This window comes from Pleurodeles waltl, chromosome 5 (assembly GCF_031143425.1).
Source record: "Pleurodeles waltl isolate 20211129_DDA chromosome 5, aPleWal1.hap1.20221129, whole genome shotgun sequence".
Taxonomy (NCBI): domain Eukaryota; kingdom Metazoa; phylum Chordata; class Amphibia; order Caudata; family Salamandridae; genus Pleurodeles; species Pleurodeles waltl.
Genome location: NC_090444.1, coordinates 774692271 through 774709582, shown reverse-complemented (window position 1 = coordinate 774709582; position 17312 = coordinate 774692271). Strand labels below are relative to the sequence as shown.

At 41.7% G+C, this 17312-nt stretch overlaps 1 protein-coding gene across 1 annotated transcript in view; it reads left to right on the top strand.

The window, feature by feature from the left end:
• Positions 1-6316: 6316 nt before the first annotated feature.
• The window catches only part of PET117 (PET117 cytochrome c oxidase chaperone), a 60524-nt gene continuing 49528 nt past the window's right edge, over positions 6317-17312 (top strand). Inside the window, exon 1 of the mRNA XM_069234743.1 lies at positions 6317-6560. Within this exon, the coding sequence (XP_069090844.1) occupies positions 6465-6560 (96 nt within the window). The 5' untranslated portion in view covers positions 6317-6464. The remainder of the gene's footprint in view (positions 6561-17312) is intronic.

The following is a 17312-nucleotide window of genomic DNA, read 5'->3' as shown; positions in this document are numbered from 1 at the left end:
TTGCTGTCAGGGAAGAAAGTTTCCTCAGTGCAAGCATCTGTGTACTTACACCCGCTATCAATGCAGTCCCTCCAGGACCACAAATGCTCCCTAATATGCCACAGAGGAGAGCCCCTCTAAGTGCTGCCTTTCTCCAGAGATGGATGCTATACTGTCGCAGGCCATTGCAAAGGCCCTCGTCCCTCTCCAGGAGAGTGTGACCAAACTGTCAGAACATTTTACACATGCCATGTTTCTCAAGCATTATGCACAAGCAGAGCTCATAAAGCACAGAATGTGTGATGTTAAAGTGTTGATGCAGTAATGTGGGGACCTTGATGGAAATGCGCTGATCTAACGCATGATACGTGACACTTGGCAGAGCTGTGTGGGGTCCACCTCATAAAGAATGATTCTATGTCAGGACCAGAGACAAGGATTATGCATAACTTTCTTCACTTTATTAAACAGCAGATTCAAAGAAATAAAGAAAAATAAAATCTATGAAAAACAACATGTCTGTTGAGGCTCTGAGTATCAGAGTCCAAACACACTACAACCAGAGTCCAGACCAGCATATATAAGCATATGATGTTGCTCCCTGTTCTGTCTTTCTTCACTGCTCGTCAGTTAAGTGACGTGTTTTTCCTTGTCATTGAAATGCGTTTATATTTATGCTAATTTAATCGCTAATATCGTTTTCCTTTTATCAGCGCAGTAGGCTTCTGTCCGAGCGCTCGTTTATTATTTTCTTCACAGGTCCGATGTGGGCACATGCGCACCACTTGACGACATGTCAGGCGCGTCGGCAGCGCCTGAGGTGACTTCTTTAGAGCGCTCCAGTTGACTGCTGCGCGTGTTTTGGTGGAAGCCTGACAGGAAATTATTTGAATTCCTGTCAGTCACTTTGTTAAGTCTGAACCAACCCTTGCGCAAGACACTGGTTGGTGTATATTTAAAGAAATAGCGCCACCTAGTGATTTTTTTTTCCATAAAATTTGAACTTTAAAGTTACTAACTATATTTTATTAGGAGCACCAGCGAGGGGGCTATCCATATTAATCTTGGGTGAAGAAATAGTTTTAAAAAAAATATTTCCACATTGTAATAATATTCTAATACAAATATTAAATATACTTTAATATTTTGATCCAAATATTTTTAATTTTCTTTGTGCGCCCACCCTCAAAATGGACCATAATAATGGTAATGAAAACTCATCCTTTCAGGTTGCCGAACAGGAGTGGCCTCCTCAACCTCTTCCACCAGAGGTGAATCAAGCGCTTTCTATCACTATTGCGAATGTTCTAGCGCCTCTTCGGAAACAGGTTGACAAGCTCACTAGGAGCATTACAGGGTTTTTTAGCGACCCTACACAATCTAAACCAGGCCATAGTGGTCTTAAATCAGGGGAAAGAAGGCCACTAAGCGTGACGCTGGGCACAAGGAATATTTTGATAAGCTTACAGAGACCTTCCATAAGACTGCGTGCACTCTTAAACATCTGCCCTACTGGGAGGAAGACCAACCCAGGGAATTGAGCAACTTTGTCGCAAAAAATGCAGACCCTTTCTTTGAGGTCCCCCTTGGAGGGGAAGGAGTATCGGATGCCGAAAATTCCTCAGAAGAGGAATATGAGATAATTAGACCCTGGCGTCCTAGTTCTGTTTCCCCTGATTATATAGAAGAAGAATCTGTCATGTTTAATCCATCAGAAATGTATCATCCCAGATCCTCAGAATGGGTTCCTGAATCTAAGGTAGCCGCTTATGTCGCTAATAAGATTCGTGAGCCTCTGGAAAAAGAAGTAAGGGCTAAACTTAGGGAGGAATGTCTCAGACCTTCCCTTCCCAGCAAGGTCGCTGTTACTCCTGATATCGACCCGAAATTAGGTACCTTTTTCAGCAAGTACATTAAAGATCCAAAAAAGGGAATTGATAAATCTTAGAGGGGTTGTCAGGATAAACTCCTAGATGTGGTCAGTCCTCTCACTCAAATGATACAATTAGCGCAACAGGCAAAACACACCGGAACTCCATTATCGGTGGATATCGTAGCTGGCTGGGCACAAAGAGCCATTTGATTCCTTGGAAATGCGAACTGCGCTCTGGCAGCAGAATGCAGAAGATTGCTTCTCATAAAAATAGACCCTAAGCTCAGGGAGTTAGCTACTTCAGAGGCAGGGGCAATTGCCCAAGGCAACCTTTTTGGGGTTCCTTCTGTTAAGGAGCTAGGAAAGTTGGTTGCAACTTTCTCAGCCTTGGATAAGGCTCAAACTCCCATGAAAAAAAGATTTTCCCTGATAAGATTTTTGCTGGGGCCAGACAAGGAAGGGGCGCTCTTCCGGCTGTCTTTATCACCAAGGCCCGTTGAGAAATTACCCAAAAAGGAACAATGGTTGGGATGGTCGTCAAGGAACCTTTTATCCTTCCTGAGGTTCCAGCAGAGCCAGAAACAACCGTGTCAGAGGAGGGGCGAACACACCAGGAGGAAATTCCGGTAAGCTTTATCCCTTTTTCCCCTCGAGATCTTGGGGGAAGGCTTCAGAAATTTGCTCACAACTGGGAAATGATATCAAAGGATCCCTGGATCGTTCAAACAGTGCTGTGTTTCCACATAGAGTTTTATGGATCTCCAATCCAACAGTCTCAACCCAGACCTTTAGTTTTCTCAACACAGGAAATGAATCTCATAGATTTGGAAGTGCAGGATATTCTGCAAAAAAGAGCCATTTACAGGTTGGTACTTCACCCAAATTGATTTCTGAGTAATATTTTCCTTGTAGAAAAGAAGGACAAGGGATTTCGCTCTCTCATAAACTTAAAAGAATTCAACGAATGGCTAGTGTATCGTCATTTCAAAATGGATTGTATTAATCTTTTGAGGGACATCCTTCTTCCGAAGGATTGGATGGTCAGGTTGGACCTCAAGGATGCATATCTTTCAGTTCCCATTTTTCATCCTCACCGGAGATTTCTTCAATTTGCGTGGAGGGAGCAAATATAAGAGTTCAAAGCGCTCCCTTTTGGTCTCTCCTCAGCCCCTTGGTCTGTCACCAAATTCCTACGTCCAGTATTAGAATTCCGCCGTACCAGAGGAATACGGATGATTATTTACCTAGACAACATACTTCTAATGGATCAGTCCTTAGTTCAGATGAAATTCAATCTGAACACAACTATTATGCTCCTTCAAAATCTCGGCTTTGTAATCAACTCATCAAAATCACTACTGATTCCAACCCACCAGATTGTTTTTTTGGGCTTCCTCATAAACTCAGTCACAGTTTCTCTCAGCCTTACACTAACAAAACGTACTAAGATTTAGAAAGAACTCAGGAAGGTTCTCAGAAGAGAAATAATATCTCTCTGCCAACTGGCCAGGATAGTGGGACTTCTATCCTTGTCAATTCAGGCCATCTTTCCAGGTCCCCTTCATTACTGTGCATTACAGAGATCAAAAGTGTTTCATCTCCGGAGAGGACTGACTTATTCAGAGATAACCTCCTTATCTCAGGAAGCCAACACAGAACTTCAGTGGTGGATAGACCACATGAATGCTTGGAACAGGACAGCAATATTTGGCACATCACCAGACATGGTAATAGAATCAGATGCCAGTCGTCTGTGATGGGGAGCCAGTTGCGGAGAAATATCAATGGGAGGCAGATGGTCAGAGGTATCAATTGCCTGGAACTCCTGGCGGGTTCTTTTGCAATCAAATCTCTCACCAGGGACAAAGTGTGTGGCTCCATTCTCCTGAGAATGGACAAAATATCAACAGTCCAGTACATCAATTGTTTGGGAGATCAAAAGCCATCTAAGAAATAGCAAAGGACTTCTGGCATTATTGCCTACAGAAACAGATCTTGGTAACTGCAGAATATATCCCAGGGATCAAAAAAATTGTAGCAGACTGGAACTCCAGGAACTTTGCAGACAATACAGATTGGAAACTGAATCGGAACATTTTTCTAGCCCTAATGAAAATATGGGGTCCTTGCAACCTAGATCTTCTTGCCTCTCGACTAACTCACCAACTAACGAGATATGTCAGTTGGAGACTGGACCCGGGGGCAATAGTGATAGATGCTTTTCTCCAGGACTGGTCGAAGGAACTTCCAGATGCATTTCCTCTATTCATAATGATTCCCAGAGTAGCAGCTCAGGTAAGATGTCAAATTGCATCTTAGTGCTAGTGACTCCGATATGGAAATCTCAAGCATGGTTCCCAACTCTGATCTTGGGATCACCAAATAAAATTCCACCATTCCCTTCAATACTTCTAGATCATCAAGGCTCTCCTCACCTGTTAGTTCTCCAGGGCCATCTTTCCCTCATAGCCTGGAGGATTTCCGGGGACGTTGGAAAAACAAACACCTATCAAAGGAAGCTACTAACTTCATTCAACAAGCCTGGTCTGCAAGTACAACCAAGGCATATCGATCGGCTTGGAACCGATAGAATTGTTGGTGTATGGAGAAACATCTTGATCCCTTGGGGGCAGAACTTACCTACATCTTGAACTTCTTAGCCGAACATGCCCAATCAGGTCTAGCTTATCGCACAATTAACTCTTTTAGGTCAGCAATTTCTGCTGGACATATCGCCATTGACAGGAAACCAGTCAGCGAACACCCGTAGGTATGTAAATTAATGAAGGGCTTTTGCCTTTCTAAACCTCCATAACCCAGATATTCGGGTCTGTGGGGTGTCAACATAATCTTAAATTTTATCTCTCAATGGCAAGACAATCATTTCTTATCCCGGAAACAATTATCAGCAAAATTGGCTATTATTTTATGCCTCATATCTTGCAAAAAGAGTTTCTGATGTTAGAGCCCTTGATTTATCAGCACGGGTCTTCACTCCAGAATGTGTTACCTTCACCATTTCCAGACAGACCAAAACTAATATCAGGTTAGTATCTTATCCTGCTTACCCAGAGCATCCTATTATGTGTAGTCAAATGTATCGAGGCATACAAGCAGAGGACACTTGATGTCAGAACCGCAGGTGAGAACCAACTTTTTATTGCCCTTCAGAAACCTTTTAAAGCAGTTTCATCTCCTTCTATTGCTAGATGGGTTTGATGGATCATGACAGAGTCAGGTATTGACATTCGTAGGTTTGGGGCACATTGCACCAGAGGAGCAATGGCAACTAAAGCCATCCAGGTAGGTGGAAGATTGGAGGACATTATGAATTCAACAGATTGGTCATCAGAATCCACTTTTATTTTTTTTTATTTTAAACCAATATTGGAAGCTGCAACTCTTGTTTTCAGTAAGCTTTAAACATGCATAATCCACACCTCTGGTCCTGACATAGAATGATAAATTTCCTAGCTAACAAGAAGGAAAATTTAAATTCTATTACGGACAAGGAGACGAGAATTACCCCACCCAGACAACTTTTCCTCATAAAGTACCTCTCCCTCCCATAGGCTAAAATACCTATGTTTATTTAGTAAGTAATATTAAAGATATACCTCATTTATTGTATTCCTAAAGATAACCTTTCTTCTTTCATGTATATGTTATAATAATATATGTTTTATTCAAAACTGATAAATCACTATCTTTCTTTGAAATAGTTTTATTGTAATACATCATCATATTTTAAGAACCTGATAACGTGGCTCATATTTCTTTCAATCTACGCAAGGAACAATCAAGGATTGGATTAGGATCATCATCACCTTTAACTTCCTATAGTGAAGAAGACAGAACAGGGGGCTAAGTCATATGCTTATATGTGCTGGTCTGGACTCTGATTGGACTGTGTTTGGACTCTGACACCAGAGCCTCATGGGACCTGTAGTTTTTCATAGTTTTTTTTCTTTATTTCTTTAAATCTGCTGTTTAATAAAGTGAAGAAATGTATGCATAATCCTCGCCTCCTCGTCTTTAATAGAATTGAAAAAGTCCTTCTTGTTAGCTAGGAAATGTTTCATTGTGATGAGCACATTGGGGACTAAGGATAACGAGCTTACTAGTAAAGCAACAGGCAGTATCTCCGCCAATAAGCAATAAATTAATTAACTTGAATTGCGATCGCCACATTCTACTGACAGAGCATACGCATTAAAAATCAGGTTTTATTTGATAGTATCGTTTGTTTTCAATTGTGGTTTCCAATAAACCCCTTGTTTTAAAAGTGTTTCCAGAATATACATATTTTTTAAGGAAAATGTATAACCTTTAATATTAAGATAGCCCTGTCAAAGATGGCCGCGGCGCAGACTTGCGACTTGATGCTTTGGTCAAATTGGTCCCTTTTTTATTTCTCTTAAAACGAAATTCTGTGCTCGATCGTTTTAGACTGGAACACAGATCTGTTCTACCATTGATATCGCGCAGAACGAGAAGGAAGCGAGCAGCTTGTGACGTATATTTTTTTTGCACGCTTTCACATAGGGTAACCCTGACCTCTGCGCACGCGCCAGGCTTGCAATCTCTATCCTCACTGCTTCAGTATTAGGACATGTCCACTGCATCGAAGGTGGTCCTGGGGGTTTCTGTGTTAGCGTCGGTGGCTACGGTGGCCGGAGTACATCTAAAGCAGAAGCTGGACAGGGAGGTGAGTTGAATAAAGTGACCTCTGCGCTCCTAATACGCAACGGCATGGAAGTGGGCGGGTTTATTTTGAAGGGGTTGATGCTCGAGCAGGTGGGGCTTATTATGGTAATCTTATATTATCGCGCGGTAACTTTAAACTAATTTACCATTTAAAAAAATTGAAATGACCCTATCGTTTTCGACCGGCTGCGTTATTAATTGCAATCTCTGGCTCTTGAGTTAAGCAGTTGCACTTGAACTCGTAGTTTTTGAAAGGTTAAATATAAAATAGATTTTCTGGATTTAAAAAAAGTACACATTACCATTATGTTTCACCTGGCACTGAAGGTAACTACCTTGTTTGTTGATGGCCACCTTGTGGAAGAGCACATGCTGTAACTCATAGTTAAGTCAATCAATGGCTCAAATGGGCTAACATTGCCCCTTGATGCATGCCGGAGTGGGTGGAAGAATAATGTGAGCACACAATCAGAGACTGAAGTCTGGCTGAAAATTTGAAAAATGTATTATATTATACCTACTTTACTAAATTCAAAAGGTCTTGGCTACCACAGACCTAAAAAAAAAAAAAAGCCTTTGTCTGGCATTTGTTGTTAGCCCCGCCTTTGAGAAAGAAGGCAAGGAAGGAAAAAAAAGGTAAGAAGGCAGACAAAAAAGGAATGAAGGCAGATAAGGAAGGAAGGAAGAAGTGCAAAAAACAAATGAAGGCAAAAAGGGAGGGAGGCAAACAGAAGAAAGAAAGGGGAAAGGAAGAAGGGAAAAGGAAGAAAGGTAAGAAAGAATAAAAATAAAGATGGAAGGAGGGCAAAGAAGGAACGGGAACAAAAGGGAGGAACGAAGGACAAAATAAAGCAGGAAAGAATCAAAGAAGGAAGGCTAAAAGTAAAACAAAAGGAAGAGGGAAAGACAAAGGAAAGAAGTAAGTACAAGTTTATTGCATAGTTAATAAAAACCATTGCATACAGATAAAAGCTACTGAATCATGCTATTTTATCATTTGACATACAAATAAAACCCATACAACTTAGTGCACATAAGAAATATAAATCAATTATCCAGATGGCTGGAGGGGTTAAGTTTGACTGTAAAGGCCATTGGCATTGTCAAAATCAACAATTTAAAGTGCCTTATACCATGATTCTTGTTATACACATTAGGACTCCATTGTCTTTTTGAGCAATAGGAACAAAAGGAGATTTCCTCAACTACTTGTTAGTTACAATTTTTACATTAGTACACAGCGGCAATTATTATACAATAAAAGGAAATTAACCGCTTAAAAAGGGCATATCTATGGTTAGACTTGATAAATTAACAACTTGGACCTAACAATGTTGTGAAATAGGTGGGCCTGTATGTAATCAAGCTGGTAGTCTAACAGCATGCCGCAAGGATTGATGAATTACCAGTGTAGACCTAACCCTGTTATAAAATGTGTGGGCCCGTGTGCAATCAAGCTGGTAGGCTCACTGCATACTGGCAACATACGGCCCACCAGCTTCAAAAGCTCGAATCAGTAGGTATTGCCCAGGGTTCCCAGGCTTAGTGTAACACTTTCACTAAGTAATAATCACCAGCTAAAACACAGCTTGTAAAGTGGCAGGAGGTAACCGGTCACTGAAACAAAAAAGGGCAAAATCACTGAGACATGTTCAGTGAAAAAACTCTCAATCTATCCCTAGAAAACTCCCCCCCCAAAAAACTGAAATTACAGAATGTCCAACACTAACCCAGTCATAATATACAAAATGATACAGGCTAAGATTACCCAGGGTCAATTTAAAAGATGGAGGGATGGAATGCAGGAACCATTCTTATTCACTGCTGATCGAGTAAGCACCACTTTTACATATGATAAACATTTTTTAACTCTGGCTACTAACTGTATGTTGTGCCCATTGAGGAGAGCCATCACTGCTGTACGACAAGATCTAATTTGTAAATCTCTGAAGGAGGGAAATAAAAATTTCTTTCTCATCACTGTGACCGCTGGGAAAATACACAATTTTTTTAAAAATGGTTTCATTCCACAAACCGAAAAGCAGCAGTGGGGAGTTGACCAGGCTTGGTTCCATGATGGAGCAAGATCTTTGGGTGGAAATATTCCCATTCGAAGTAGAAGAAATTAATGCCGGACAGAGCCTCCAAGATGGATTGTTAAGTACCGCTGGGGGCGCCAGGAGATGTATGAATGAAGGACTGATCAGTTGTGATGTTGTTTTGCCAAATCTGCTTTATCTACTGTCCAGGAATAGAGTTTGGAAGCTTAATTAGTGATTTTGTTTAAACAGAAAAAGCATTGTTGAAGTCCCATACTTCATGTGTGTTTCGGTTAGTCAAGGCATACCCCAATACAGTTGGCCAGGAGAATCTGTCATCAGACTGCACCCCCATTTCCAACCAATATAGGGCAGCCAGCATGTCAGCGGGGGCAGCTCTTAGATTCCAACATGTTTTAAGTATTGCCTCCCAAGGGATCGGTGCTTGATGAAATAAACCAAATTTCAGTTTCACCTGAGCTTGTGATGTTTACTTCGGGAGGCGGAAGATGAACTTAAACAGAGCAGACTGAAGCTGGTTAAGTAGGGGGGCATCTCGCACTTTAAGTAACTCGGAGCCAAAGGTAAGTTGGTATGGAATTTCGCTCCCATGACCTGAAGTAGATGACTCCGCATTGTGCCACCTAGCTTATTCCGTAGCTGTACAGAGGCAAATCGTAATTTATGGGCCATTCCTCACTTTTGCATTAGATGCTCTTTATATAATAGACATGAGTCCAGAGTGACTCCTAAGTATTTACAGTGTTTGACCAGCGCTACCAGCTTGCTGGCTGCTTCCCACCTGAACTTGTTATGACTGGTGTTTGGTTTGGCCGAGAAATAAATCACTTTGCTTTTATTGTGATTTAGTTCAAGGCTTGGAGCTTAGACGCTGGGGGCCCAGTTGAGTCTGGCTAAGGAGCACAATATAATCTGCATATTGTAAACATCGCAGTGGTTCATTCGCCAATTTTTGGGGGGGTCTCATACCACTTGCGCTAATCTTTCATCCAGATCCGCCGTGAAAATGTTGTAAAGGGTCGGCACAAGCATGCACCCCTGTTTTAGGCCAGTGTGCGTGGGGATCTTCTCGGTGATTTGGTCTCCATTTCCGATCTTTACTTGAACCAAAGTATCTGAGTGTAAATTAATCACCACATCTAACGATTTTGTGTGCACACCCCAGCCAGCCATTCCCCCCCAATAGTTTCTGTTGAGGAACTTAGTCCAAAGCAGCTTTCAGGTTGACGAAACATGCGTAGAGCGCAGAATGTTTTCTTTTGGTTTTCTCTGCAAAAAGTGAGACTGCAAGAAGATTGGTCATGGTATTTGTTCAGGTCCTAAAGCCCTTCTGAGTTTTTGGGATAATTTTAGCTGCAGAAATCGCATCTATCAGAGTGATTAATCGGTAATGTGTTGTCAGATCTTGAACCGGCTTTGAAGATAGATTGCAAAATGCTGCCTCTCCATCATGGCTGTATGACATTGGTGGTAAAGGCCTGGTTGAATAACAGTGGGGATCGAGGCCGAGAGCTGTTGCTCTTGTTTAAATAAGCAATTAGAAAGTCCATTCATGACTGGAGCCCCATCTGGTCTAAACTTCTGGAAGGTTAGCCCCAGGCGCGAAATAGACAACCATTGGGCTTTAGAAGACGTTTGCACTTGGTAACATGAGGGAGTGCGTTCCACGTTTTGCGTTGTCTTAGCTTCTGTTTCCCTGTAAATGCCGCCATTATAAAAGCTGCCGAATTTGCTTCAGAGATGCAAGAATTATGGTGACGAAATCTCCCCCGTTTACCAGAGAGTTAATTTCAGCTCAGAAAAGATTACTGTTTTTTATTTTGCTAGCATTTAGAAGTTTTTATCAAACTTGGGTCTGATAAAGGTGCTTTGCAGTCCTTTTTGTACTGTAGCCTAAAGGCCACAATTTGTTGCCTGGAGTGATGACCAGCTTGTGGATCCCGTTGCTAGAGCTTTCTGACTGCTCTGTTTAGTTTTCTTCTCCTGCAGAAGTGAGTTGGAGTACCAGGCTGCCCCTTCTATAGTAGTTTTAGGGCAATTGGAGCGAATTGCTGTAAAACGATCTAAAAGCGACCCTGTCAAGGTTTTCCAAAAGTACAACAGGTGTAGCTTCTGTGAGGGGCTCTGCTGGAATGTGAAGTTAGATATGAAAAGCATTATAGGCCCTATTTCAGCTTACTCTCATGTTAGGCGCCTAAGGTTATAGTGGTGGGTGTTAACAGTAGGTCATTTGCATAGGTGGATGCAACTGCATTTCCACACGCTGGGCGTAGTGGTCGCTCTCCACTCTGTTGAGAATATTATAATGCCTAACCATAGAAAATAACTCCAAATCGACTAGTGTGTAGTCAGAGATGGAAGAGGATAGATTTTCGACCCTGGTAAAAGCTGCGTGTGGGTCTTTGGGTAGGGCAGTCATTTAATGAGTTAGAAAGAAGGCAAGAAAGAAGGAAATAAAAAGTAAAGGCAAGAAATAAAAATGAGAGACAGGAAAGAAAGGAATGAAGGAGAAACTGAAAGAAGACTAGAAAGAATAAAGCGTGGTGCCTAACCTTTTCACTTCTGTAGACCCCCACTCTATCATTACTGGAACCAGGGGCACCCCACTGAATCATTATTGTAATCCGGGCCCTCCCCCCACTGAGTTATTGCTGGAAACCAGGCATCCAACCCCAGTGTAAACATTGTCGATAATGTGAACCACAAAACACACAAAAAATACAGAAGCAAGCATTCATCAAACAAATGCAAAAATTATAACACATTTTACTTGCAAACAAATATAAAGAAAAAATAAGTTTCATTAGAAAGTTTCTAAATTAAATTAAAGCCACGCATCATCCATACTGTTTTCTGTTGGCTGCACCTGCCCTGCTCCCACGAATACATCTGAGGATACTAATTTAATTAGCTAAAGGATTTGTGCTGCGGGGGGGTTGTGCCTACTTGTCCCAAGGACACAATAAACATGAAAGCTTGTTGTCCTTGAACCCAAAACATATGTCCTATAGGAATTCCACACTGCTGCACAAACTGCATCCAGTCAGCCAGGACTTTACCTTCCACTCAATACATATGCTAGGCTAGACCATGCTACGATCTCCTCCACTCTACTTGAAGCTCTGCCTTAACTTGTGTACCACTTGCTGGTCATGCACCTATCATACTAAAGATTGCATTAGCTACAACATGTCGAAATACTGGACCCTAAATAATAACCAGTAACATTGCACAACTCCTCCATAATTGCTGACGCTGTTGAGCGATGCTTAGCAGACAACGACAGTGGCGAAGTGGATATTGATACTTTTTGGGATGCACTAAAGGCAGCTCCCAGAGAATTTTTTATCGTCACCTCAGCAGCACATAACTGAGACAAAAAACTTAAACTTGCACATCTAGAATCCCAGCTACATGAATTAAAAGGAAACATAAGAGGACAGGCTCTCAAAATATTTGGAAGAACCTATTAGCTGTCCAAGCCCAGTGCATTGCATATGCATAAAGCGGACAATACCCCTTTTAGAAAAAACATACATTCTAAAACCTGGGAAATGGGGCACACAAATTTCTTGCATTTAAGTTGTGTGCAGGCCCAATGCGGCATAGGGTGGATCTTATACAGGACGATGCAGGTGAGTGTCACCTCTCTGACAAAAGCATTGCGGGCTCCTGCTACATATTATCAAAGCGTCCACCATGCAGAAGGCACCTCAGGCACTGTGACCATACGAGTCTGATGCAAATATCTAACCCTTCACAACCAAATCAAACCAAATCAAATCTTTAGGCCATCCTATCTAACCCGAGGAGAGCCTCACCTACATCCTGAAATTCAATTCCACCATTCTTTTACAAAACCTTTGGCCCAGTCCTGACTAAGCTCTTCAACTTATTTAACAAGCGGGGTAGACTAACTAACTCAGTGCTGTAGGCCAGGATATCTGTCACCCCTAAAGCTCTGGAAAGATCCACAAAGTGTAGCTCGTACAGTCCCATCTCTTTTCCAAACATGAATGTCAAAATACTAACAAGCATCACGATTGAACCTCTGCTTACCAACCTTGTAGATGTTGACTAATTGAGGTTTGTATTAGACAAGTTCTTTACAAATAACACTAAATGACTTGTGCATTCAATGTACAAAGCCCACTGGGAAAAGAACAGCATCTTACTCCTCTCTGGATGTGGAGAGGGAATTCAACATCCCCAACTGGATGTTTCTCACCAGCATCTTAGTTAAACTCGGACTTGTCCCTAAATTTAGATTATCTGCCTTGTGGAGATACTAAGCACTCTTCGCAAGAATGGGGACTAACTGCACAGTCAGGTTGTTCCACCATAGGGAGGCTGACAAGACAAGGTTGTCCCACACCATAACTTTTATTTGCCCTGAAAGTTGAGCTCTTAACAGAGAGTATTCACAACATAGACAACTTTAGAGGCCTCACAATTAATAGGAACACCCACAAACAATGCCTGTCTAGACTAGGTTGTTGTTCGGAAGTAGTGAACCGTTGCTTCTTAGTCCTCAGTTCAAACTCGCAGCCTTTAAGGCTTTTTTGTGCCGCTTTCTGTATCAGAAAAGGCAACCTATTAGTTGAAAATGGCACATGAGACTCTGAGCCGAAAAAGAGAAGATTTGAGATTACCCAAGTGGAAAGCTGCCTTTACTAATAAATTAGACATTGTGTCATGCATCCCGAGATTAGGCTAACTAAGGTACAGAGATGGCTGCAGCTGAAAGACATTGATAAAAAAACTAATCTGAGTGCTGTACAAAATCATATAAAAAATAATGCCCATAATCGATCCCAGAGCCAGCTTTGATGGGAGAAGGATTTAGCTCACAAACTCTGACAAGGAGTGGTCCCAAATCCATATGAGAGCCCACAAATAGCAGTATTGAGGTAGACCACGGCCATAGTAGCTAGCTATTGGTACCATACCCTTATGAAACGCCACAAGTGTGATAACGAGCATTGGCAATGGCAATAGGTCTTGCTTCAAAGGAATGTTGTACTATAATGTGGTGCATTACAGGTAAATAGCACGTGGAAGCAAAAAACTGTAGAATAATATTGGTGTAAGATTAAAGGTCAGATGACTGTTGCACTGCCAAGCCAGACCTAAAAATCCATGTAGATTGACTGCCCTCCTTCCATCTCTGCTGCTGCCAGAGTAAAACATATCTAGTGAATTTATCTAAGACGTTTAAATAGCATTATAATGTCTTCTGTGCCCTTTAAAGGCCAAGCTTAGGCAGTTGGATAAATAAACACAATGATCACAGCTGCGTGGAGTGCAAGAGCGTTTTGTGGAAGCGCACAACTCCTGTCTAATCAAAACATGTACTCCTGGCTTCAAGATGTGGGCGATTCCAAAGCCCCTTTCAAGTGATTCTCACTTAAATGTCTGATGACCCCTGCGTTGTCAAGCCAGACTATAAAAAGTGAGAAGCAAATTTCTGGAGGGTTTCGAGCACGGAGTGTACCCTGAAGCACCTTCTTTGGGTCTGCCCTACAATTTGGCAATTCTGGAGGGAGGTGCTGACACCATATCTTGAATTTTCCAGTTGCGCATTCCCAGAGCTCCCAAATAGGCTTACCTTTCCCCTGAGCTCTGTAGGGTTCAAACAGATGTTCACTGCACTGATTGCTGCCTGCCATATATACACTCCTCCAGCGCTGGGCCGCAGCCACGATAATGTTGGACTTGCTTTAAAACTGTGGCATGGAATAGCTATGGAAAAGATTGTGCTATCAGTAGCAGTGGACACACACGGCTTTGACGCAATAAAGAGCCTTTCCTAGACTGTTGAATATTTAGAATTAAAATGCCTCAGGTATCTTAAAAATTATCCTAAAACATAAATCATTTACTTGAAAAAACACACATGGACGATACCTCCTGTTTCTCCAAGGCCTGAATTTCCTAGAATGTGATGTGAGTATTTGATTATGGGGGCAGGGATTCAGAAGGAGGTTACTATACAAAGGGCATCTTCGTCCCCCTTTTTGGTCTGGCACGTTTTATTGTTAACTTACGTGAAGCATTTGTATTTTACTGCTAGCATCCGAAATGTAGTTTTTTTTAGTCTGTATAGGCAAATGTAGATTTTCCACAGCATGGGGCAGAAAATCTGGATTTTATTAACTATACGGAGGCTAATATTATGCATCAACTCGTGTATTGCTGCTTCTCCGGCAGCCAAGTTAAGCAGTATTGAACATTGAAACATTCCAAAAATTATGAAAACCAGAGTCCCCAGCCATATTCCTTCTTCTTTGCTTCTGAAACATGTCAATAAACTTCACATATAGCAAACGAATATATCATTTCCTCTTCTCTCTGAAAACAACCTCTGCCAGAACAGTACATTTGTTCACTAATTCACTTGACCACACGGTAGAAAAAACAAATATATATAAACAGGGAGGGAATAAAGGGAGAGATATTAGCCTCTGTGTCTTTAATAAAATCCAGATTTTCTGTCCAACCGGATGTGGAAAATCTACATTTTATGGCTAACATACAAGTTCAAAGCTTTTCAATTAAACAACTTGCTGCATTCACAACTGATTTAAAATGAAACCTCCCATTGACTAATCTGCACATCTCAAATTGTCCTGAAGTGCGCCACCCTTCAAAAAGGCTTTCGGACCAGCCACGTCTTTTGCAATATGTGCCCCAAATACACTGACATCTTCACCTGCTCTTAACATCACCTCCTTAACCCACCCGACAAGCACGGGAGAAGACACTGCCTTAAACGGTCTTTTAAAAGAAATTAATAATTGCATCACCCCGTGTGGAGGACAAAATGTCACCAAAATCAAATACCTATTAATTGCACAGTGCAGTCTGCACGGCGAAAGAGATGTCCCAATCTCTCGTCTATGGTAGGGCTGCTAGGGGCAGGATCGGAAGATCATTGCTCCCCATCCCGACCATTCACACAGTGCATTTTGCCAACGCAGTATGGGGCAACAAAGCTCACTCCAGGGCCAAACAAGCTCATGGAAGCTGAAGCCTTTTGCTATAAATCAGTCTCATTCTTCATGCTTGCTTATTGCATGATTAGTGTTTTTTTTCCCTCCTAACACAAATCATTTGTACAATGTACTTCTTACCCGGTGGTTAATAACGTTTTTAAGAATTATTTATGGTTGGGTTGTTAGAGGCTGGGCACGAGGATCATTGGTTATTAGAGTTCACTTTTGACCCCACTTGTTTGAAGGAGGACGTGGTCCTCGTAGTATTAATTGTATCAGTCATGCTTGCACATTGCACTTTGAGCCTCACTAGTTGCCTGCAAGTAAGCTAGCACAGCACACTCTACTATTAGGCTGTATATTTGGGGGGCCTGAAGAGGTTTGTCCCATCTATTGTATTAGTTTTATTTTACCCCTCATGTGCGCAACTCCCTTTTAGAAAGACTATCTGTCTGATTTCTGCATGTAAGCACACACGATGCACTTTTCATTTGGGCTGAGTATATGGGGGACCAGGAGAGACCTGATCCTCCTACTGTATTATTAAACCATGCACACTTTGCACATGTGACTAGGTGCGAGGGGATGGTGGACAGTTAAGCAAACTAGTTAGTATTTTTAGTCCTATAAATAGTTGGATGAACAGTAGGCATATCCCACACAGATTTGTATCTAGACACTGGTGATGTTCAAATGCTTCTCATTAATCTCTTTATTAAAACATCTTGTCACACTGATAAACTGTTCACCTGAATATGTCCTGCTGCAGTAGCTGACCTATGAATATTATTAGTTCCATAAACCAAACCTGTTTCGAACATTTCTGACAAATAATTAACAATCTCCACCACATCCACTGATACTGGACAAAAATCCCTCTCTAAACACCAGTGAACATACTTCTGCCACGGCAATCAATACAATTTCCTTGTTCCAGGTGCCCAAGACTCTCTGAGGTTTGAAGCTTTTGCTGAAAGTCCTTGCACCTCCCAGATTCTCCTGAACTTTTCCAGGCCACTATATTCAATTGACCTGTTTTCACCAAATCATGGGCCTGATTCTAACTTTGGAGGACGGTGTTAAACCGTCCCAAAAGTGGCGGATATACCACCTACCGTATTACGAGTCCATTATATCCTATGGAACTCGTAATACGGTAGGTGGTATATCCGCCACTTTTGGGACGGTTTAACACCGTCCTCCAAAGTTAGAATCAGGCCCCATGTGTTTCGTCTTCTGGACCCACCAGTATTTCTTGAAACATTGCTTTTAAAATCTGGAAATCTACTGATAATTCGAATAGGTTTGGAAACCAGACCTCCACTCTCCATAGTGCTGTTGGCACCAATACTCTCTCCATCCACCTGCGAACCATTTGAATCACTCACGCAATCGTTGAAAATGGGGGAAAAGCATATTGATCTAGACTTCTCCAATCCTGACGAAATGCATCCACTCCCTCCGACTCTGAATCCGAATGTCATCTGAAAAATCTCTTCACCTGAGGATTTACCATGTTTACAAACACATATATTCCGAATGGACCCCACACTCTCTCCAATTTCATAGATACTTCCCTGTTCAACCTCCAATTGATGGAATCCTGAAAGTTCCTGAAAAAAACAGTCTGCTTCCACAATGCTCATACCTGGAATGTGTTCCGCTTGTACTGATACATTCCTTATCATGCAGTAATTC